General features: G+C 55.7%; 1 protein-coding gene across 2 annotated transcripts; it reads right to left on the bottom strand.

The window, feature by feature from the left end:
• Positions 1–490: 490 nt before the first annotated feature.
• LOC144165060 (uncharacterized) lies at positions 491–6,443 on the bottom strand. 2 transcript variants are annotated; one of them, XM_077695211.1, is made up of 2 exons: positions 6,179–6,443; positions 491–1,087 (listed from the first exon to the last, which is right to left on the bottom strand). In XM_077695211.1, exon 2 carries the CDS (start codon positions 1,082–1,084, stop codon positions 548–550), a length of 537 nt encoding a protein of 178 aa, XP_077551337.1. In that variant the 5' UTR covers positions 1,085–1,087; positions 6,179–6,443; the 3' UTR covers positions 491–547. The 2 variants fall into 2 exon arrangements, with proteins under 2 accessions (XP_077551337.1, XP_077551336.1); XM_077695210.1 differs by lacking the exon at positions 6,179–6,443 and adding an exon at positions 4,471–4,522.
• Positions 6,444–6,651: the final 208 nt, after the last annotated feature.

Raw genomic sequence — 6,651 nt, 5'->3', positions numbered from 1 at the left:
CCTACCGAGGGGAGTTCAGGCAACGGCCTCGTCAAAACATCACGCACAGAACATTGCAAGAGGAACAATTGCGCTTTACTCAAGCAGTGGAAAATGAAATATAAATGGAACAGGGGATACAATCAACCAAGCCCATAACAAAAGCACTTCAGGGTCCCAGGGCTTACGGTACGGCGGGACGAACGGCGGGCCTTGCTGACGTGCGTCTTCTTCGAGGTGGCTGACGGCGGTGGCTTCTCTCTTGTGACCGGCGGCGCTCCCGGCTGGCAACTCCCCCCGCTACCAAGCACCGCTGCCCTTATCTAGCGTGCCCAAAGATGTGCCACGCCCCCCCTCCATCGCACAGTCTTTCTGCCGTGTGTTTTCAGATGGCAGGAGAGGTGGCGCGCGGCAGTTTGAAACGGCCTAACGTGGGCGCTCACAGGGGAGAATCCCCACACTTCCCCCCTTCCTTGGAAAAAAAAAAGTTCTTGGTTCTTTGCTACACGAAGAGAGAGAAAAAAAATAAACGAAAGAAAAGGGAGGAAAAAAAAATTCCGAGCCTCGTTTACACACAGTCCTCGGAGTCCAGGATTGCGTCCATTGCTTGGCGCCGCTGGTCTGGGCGCAACCGCCGCAACATTGCCAAGGCTTCTTCCAAGGCGTCCTGGCTGTTGTTGCCCTCCGGGCGGTTGGCGCGCAAGGCTCTTGAACGCTCTCTGTGGAGAGCCCCGGCACGGTGGTGACGCCAGCTGATTTCCGGCACTTGGCACACTTCACACAGCGCAGCCAGTTCTTCCTGGGTGTATACCGGCCGTGGTTCTACCGGGTGACGTTCTGCGATTGTGAGCCCCTGAAAGGGGGCCGGGACGCAGGTGCGCGGCGTGCCGACGAGCACTTGAGGCTGGTCGGACCACTCGAGACGAGAGTGCCAGCCCACCGGGTGGCCCGAAGGTGACAGCACCGTCCACGTGGCCACCTCTTCCGTAGGTCGTGCTGGACGGTACGGTGGCGGGAACGGGCGGCGCCGTGAACCCTGGGGCGGGGCCGAGCGTTCGGGTTGCCGACGGTGGTAGGGGTGGGCCCGACTGCTGTTCCGAGACATCTTCTGCAGGCAAAAGCAAAGAAAACACAAATGAGCCAGTAGTTAGTGACGCATGCGCAGATTGTATCGTGGTGACAGGGAATACTGATGTGTCGCGCGCTTTCCGCGGCAGTCTTCTCGCTGATTCCCGTTGGCTGTATCCTCGCGCGAAAAATAACGCTTTAGTTCGGACACGTGCACCGGACCGTACGATGCACCTGTGGAAGAGTTTTTCAGCACATACGACAGGTTAGACTTACCCACCACGGTGTACGGGCCATCCCACCTGTGTGCAAGTGAGGCGGTGAAGCCCTTCGACGCATCACTAAGTGGATGTGTTCGCTTCAACACAAGATCACCCATGGAAAATTGTACGTCCCGTCGACGCTTGTCGTACTGGGACGTCTGGTCGAGTCGGGAGATGTCGAGATGTTCGCGGGCCTCCCGGACGGACTCTGTTAGCCGCTTGCGAAGGCCAGCCGCGAATGTCGCGGGGGATTTATCAGTGCGATTCTGCGTGGGTTGGAGCGAACTGTCGAGAGGAAACTTGAGGTCTCTGCCAAAATTCAGTTGCGCTGCCGTGAAACCGGTAGATCTGTTAATCGTTGTCCGCGTTGCGAAGCCCATCTCGGAAAGCTTGTTGTCTCAGTCCTTGTGACGGCCAGTGTGAGCAATGAGCATCGATTTAAGGTTTCAGTTGACCCGTTCCGTAATGTTCGCTTGCGGGTGGTAAGCCGAGGTGCGGGTGTGACGTATTCCCAAGGCGTGGCAAGAATCTCGGAAAACCTTACTGGTGAAATACGTCGCGTTGTCCGTGATTAACTGCGAGGGGAAACCAAACCTCGTGAATACTTCCAGGAGGCATTCCCACACCTTTTGAGAGGTTAGCTTCCGCAAAGGAAACAACTCGACCCACTTTGACAAGTGGTCTGTAATTACCAACAAGAACTGCTTGCCTCGAGGACTTCGAGGAAACGGCCCCATCACGTCGCATGCAACGATTTTCCACGGCGAGGTGCTATGGACGGATGTCATTGTTCCAAGCGGCAGGCCTCCACGTGGTTTGGTCTTCTGGCATATGGGGCAGGAGCGAGCGTACCGAAGTACATCTTGTCGCATTCCCGGCCAAGTTGCTGTGCGACATAACTTTTCATAGGTTTTTTGCCCAGACGAGTGACCCGCCAGAGCGGAGTCATGGTAGTAGCCGATGAACAACTTACGCAACTTGCGGGGAACGACAACTCGGAAAGGAGTTTGTGTTGAGTCGTCGTCTGCCTGGGGAATGTATCGCAGCAGAATACCATGATTTCCAAGCACGTAGCTGTCAACCTCGACGTTCCGGGAAGCTTCTGGAGAGTCTGTTGTCCAGAGCTTGTCGATGACTTTGCGACATAGACCATCGCTCCGCTGTGCCGCAACCAAGTCCTGCTGGCTCACCAACGATCCCCAACAGTCGTTCGTGGGGGCCTGCACTGCTGCAACCACCATACTTTCTTCGTTTTCCACCTGTGTATCAGTAAAAAAGGGAGCGCGTGACAGCGCGTCAGCAACTGTATTAGTGGTGCCTTTCTTGTATTCGATGGAGTAGTCATAACGTTGCAGCGCGAGTGCCCAACGAGCGAGTCGTCCTGCTGGGTGTTGAAGCCTCTGAAGCAAGGAGAGAGCTTGGTGGTCAGTCTGAATGGTGAAGCATGCTCCGTCTAGAAACATGTCAAATTTTTTCAGCGCGAACACAATCGCTAGGCATTCCTTTTCGGTGACGGAATAATTGCGTTCGGCTGGCGTCAGAGTGTGACTGGCGAAAGCCACTGGTCTCAACACTTGATCCCACTCTTGCAGAAGTACCGCCCCCAAGCCGAATTCACTGGCGTCTGTTTGTACCACAAACGGCTTGTTTAGGTCAGGGAGTTGCAAAGACGCATTTTCTGCTAATGCTGTCAGCAAGGTTTGAAAAGCGGTCTGTTGTTCGGACGCCCAACACCACTTCTTGCCTTTGCGAAGTAGTTCATTGAGCGGTACAGAGATGTTCGCGCACTGGGGAAAGAACTGGCGATAAAACGCAATCATGCCAAGAAACCGTTGCAAGCTTTTGACGTCGCTCGGCGGCGGGTATTGGAGTATGGCTTGCAGTTTCTCTGAATTTGGTCGCAGAACGCCCTTGTCAACAACAAATCCGAGTAAGTTGATTTTTTCCCCGGCCAGCTGTACTTTGCTGGGATGTATAGTCAGCCCGGCTGCGCGCATGCGCTTTAGCACTATCTGCAAATGTTCCACATGTTCCTCGAACGAGCGTGAAAAGACAGTGACGTCGTCGAGATAACACAAAGCAAATTCGTGTTTCGCGTCACCCAGAACAATGTCCATCATCCTTTGATATGAACTGGGGCTATTGCTTAGACCGAAAGGCATACGCACGAATTCAAACAACCCTCGGTGACATGTAAACGCGGTCTTCGGTACATCGTCTGGGTGCATTTCTATTTTTAAATAGCCACGTGTACAATCCAAGGTCGTGAAATACTTCGCGCCTGCCACGGCATACGTTATTTCGGTCACCGACGGGAACGGATAGGCATCTCGTTCCGTCATGGCATTCAGTTTTCGGTAGTCGACACAGATTCGCATAGATCCATCTTTCTTACCGACTGGGACGACGGGGAACGCCCAAGGACTCTTTGATGGACGAATGACGCCGGTGTCGAGCATCTCGTCTAAGGCTTTGTCGAAAAGCGCTCTCTTGGGGGCGTTCATTGGTCGTGGGCTGCATCGCCATGGTTTTGCGTTCCCAGTGTCGATGCGATGCTGCAAGACATCTGTTTTTCCTGGTTTTTCCGTGAACATGTCCGCATACTGGCGCAGGAGGCCTTCGAGCTGTTTGCGTTGAGACGACGTTCCTTTGAAATTCTGCAGCTCCTGTAACAGGTCTGCCGGCAGGCTTTCAGTCGACAAAGCAGCGCGAGACCTGCAGGGTAACGGGGGACCCGCCGAGGTCTCAAACGGGAAAAAACCTGGGTCGTCGCCAAGGTAGTACCCGCCAGCTCTGATGTCCAACCGCATAGCAACATCTGCGATAAAATCTGTGCCTAGGATCATGGCAACCGACAAGCCCTTGAGATACAAAAACCTTTGTCTCTTAGCGCGGGAGCTAACCGATATGCGTAACCGAACAGCGTTTGTGCTCTCCGCGGCCGCGCTCGACGCCATCGTAAGCATAACTTCGGTATGGCGAAATTTTACCCGCTTTGCCTTGCAGTGTTCGAAAAGCATATCGCCGATAAGGGAAACTGTGGAACCGGTATCAAGGAGTGCAGTTACGATCTTGCCGAGCACTTTGACACGAATGGTTGGTGACACTAGCTTGGGGGGATACTGCATGCGATCCACCGAAGGCACAAGAAACGATTTACCAGGTGTGTTGGCCCGCTGCGACTCGCTGCCTGGCTTCAGCGACGCTGGGACGTGAAATTTCCCGAACGCGGAAATCTGTCCTCGGTGGCGGGCCCCTGCTGACGGGCCTGGTTGCGTCCGTACCACATTCGTCCGCCGGATGGCTCGTCTTCTTGTGGGACCGGGCGGCCCACGGCCCCGTAGCCCACGTTGGCTGGGACCGGGTGGCCCACGGCCCCGTAGCCCACGTTAACTGGGACCGGGTGGCCCACGGCCCCGTAGCCCACGTTGGCTGGGACCGGGTGGCCCACGGCCCCGTAGCCCGCGTTGGCTGGAGTGTGGTCATGGTATCGGTTCTGCGGCCGCCTTCTTGGTTCAAATTCGCCCGGATCCAAAGCCCGGTGTGTCGCGGACTGCGGCGCCCACGACTGCAAAGCGCCAGGCCCGTTCCAGGCACAGCTGGGCTCCAAGGATTGGCTCGGCATTGGCGGTGGTGCATACTGCAATTTGGCGAGCAGGCACTCCTGAATAGCGCGCGCGTTTGAAGCAACTGCATTCAAATCCGCGTACTTTTGAGCATACAAGTACGGCTGGAACCGAGGATGGCACTGCCGTAACACACGGGCAACTTGCTCAGCTGAAGTAGTCTCTGGGGCCGCTCTCCTGTATAGTTCCTGCATAGCGCGTACATACTCTAACAGGCTTTCGTTAGGGTGTTGCGTCCTGAGATCTAACTCACGGAGAATGCGAGTCTCGTATCCAGGCGGAAGGAACTCAGTCCGAAAGCTTACCACAAAGGTGGCCCACGACGCAAACGGGGACTGCAGGCGCCACCAGCAGGCTGCAGGCCCTTGGAAAACCAGTGGCAATACCCTGGTTAGCATATGAGTGTCCGACGCTCCGACGGCGGCCTTGTAGACATCGAGCTTGTCAAGGAAATCCGCGACGGACAGACGGTCGTCATAGCCGCGGTAGGTTGGGATGTCAGGCTGAAGACGGGGCGCCGGGTCTTGTAGAGTGCCCAGGTGTTGCGTAAGAGCTTGACATAAGCCGGCCACTGTGGTGAGAGCTTCGCTGAAGGCGGTGTCGGGGGCCGTGGCCCCGACGACTGTTCCCGAACGAAGTTCCTTTCCGTCGGCAGCGGACTTCATTGCTGGACGCCAACGAAACTCCGAGAACCAACTAACTCGGGCGAAGGAGCTACAAAGATGCCACCGTATAAATCGAGCACGCACCAGCACAAAGTCAACTGCGGGTAATGCTTATCAGTTGCGGCGCTCGCCGGAAAACTGGACATTCGGTGCCGCGGAAAAGAAAGCTGGGTAGTGCGCAGGCTCGTTGAAAAGAAATGAAGTCGGGCGTAAGAGCAACAACATTATACCCGGCTTTCAGCAGCAAAATACATTTCGCTAAGCTGAAGTGCTAAGTTCCAGAAACAGCTGCCGCTTGCAAACAAATGCACGAAAGTTTTAGTCGCAATTTGCTCCTGTGCGTAAGCGTCTTGCTGACAAAGGACTGTGCTAGCCTAAATACACGTTGGGCGCCACTGTAGGTAGTTCTGCCTACCGAGGGGGGTTCAGGCAACGGCCTCGTCAAAACATCACGCACAGAACATTGCAAGAGGAACAATTGCGCTTTACTCAAGCAGTGGAAAATGAAATATAAATGGAACAGGGGATACAATCAACCAAGCACATAACAAAAGCACTTCAGGGTCCCAGGGCTTACGGTACGGCGGGACGAACGGCGGGCCTTGCTGACGTGTGTCTTCTTCGAGGTGGCTGACGGCGGTGGCTTCTCTCTTGTGACCGGCGGCGCTCCCGGCCGGCAACTCCCCCCGCTACCAAGCACCGCTGCCCTTATCTAGCATGCCCAAAGATGTGCCACGCCCCCCCTCCATCGCACAGTCTTTCTGCCGTGTGTTCCCAGATGGCAGGAGAGGTGGCGCGCGGCAGTTTGAAACGGCCTAACGTGGGCGCTCACAGGGGAGAATCCCCACAGTGTATGAGTTGATGGAAGTGAAGAAGGTGCGCCAACTCTGCCTTTTCGCCTCACGACGCACTCGCTTCCCAAAAGCCTTTGCCCGTTTAAAAGAAATAAGGTTATCTGACGTGGGGTACCGGCGAAGGACACCCCACGCCTTGTTCTGGGCCTCTCGCGTCCGCCTGCAGTCCTCGTTCCACCAGGGCCTCCTTGGGGTG

Source organism: Haemaphysalis longicornis, unplaced genomic scaffold, assembly GCF_048455015.1.
Source record: "Haemaphysalis longicornis isolate Haplotype H1 unplaced genomic scaffold, Haemaphysalis longicornis Haplotype H1 scaffold_14, whole genome shotgun sequence".
In the NCBI taxonomy this organism is placed as follows: Eukaryota; Metazoa; Arthropoda; class Arachnida; order Ixodida; family Ixodidae; genus Haemaphysalis; species Haemaphysalis longicornis.
Note: the sequence above shows the minus strand (reverse complement) of the source record. Positions and strands in the feature narration are given on the sequence as shown.

Coding starts and splice junctions, on each gene's coding strand:
- LOC144165060 (XM_077695211.1), bottom strand. CDS start 1,084: ATGTCTCGGAACAGCAGTCGGGCCCACCCCTACCACCGTCGGCAACCC.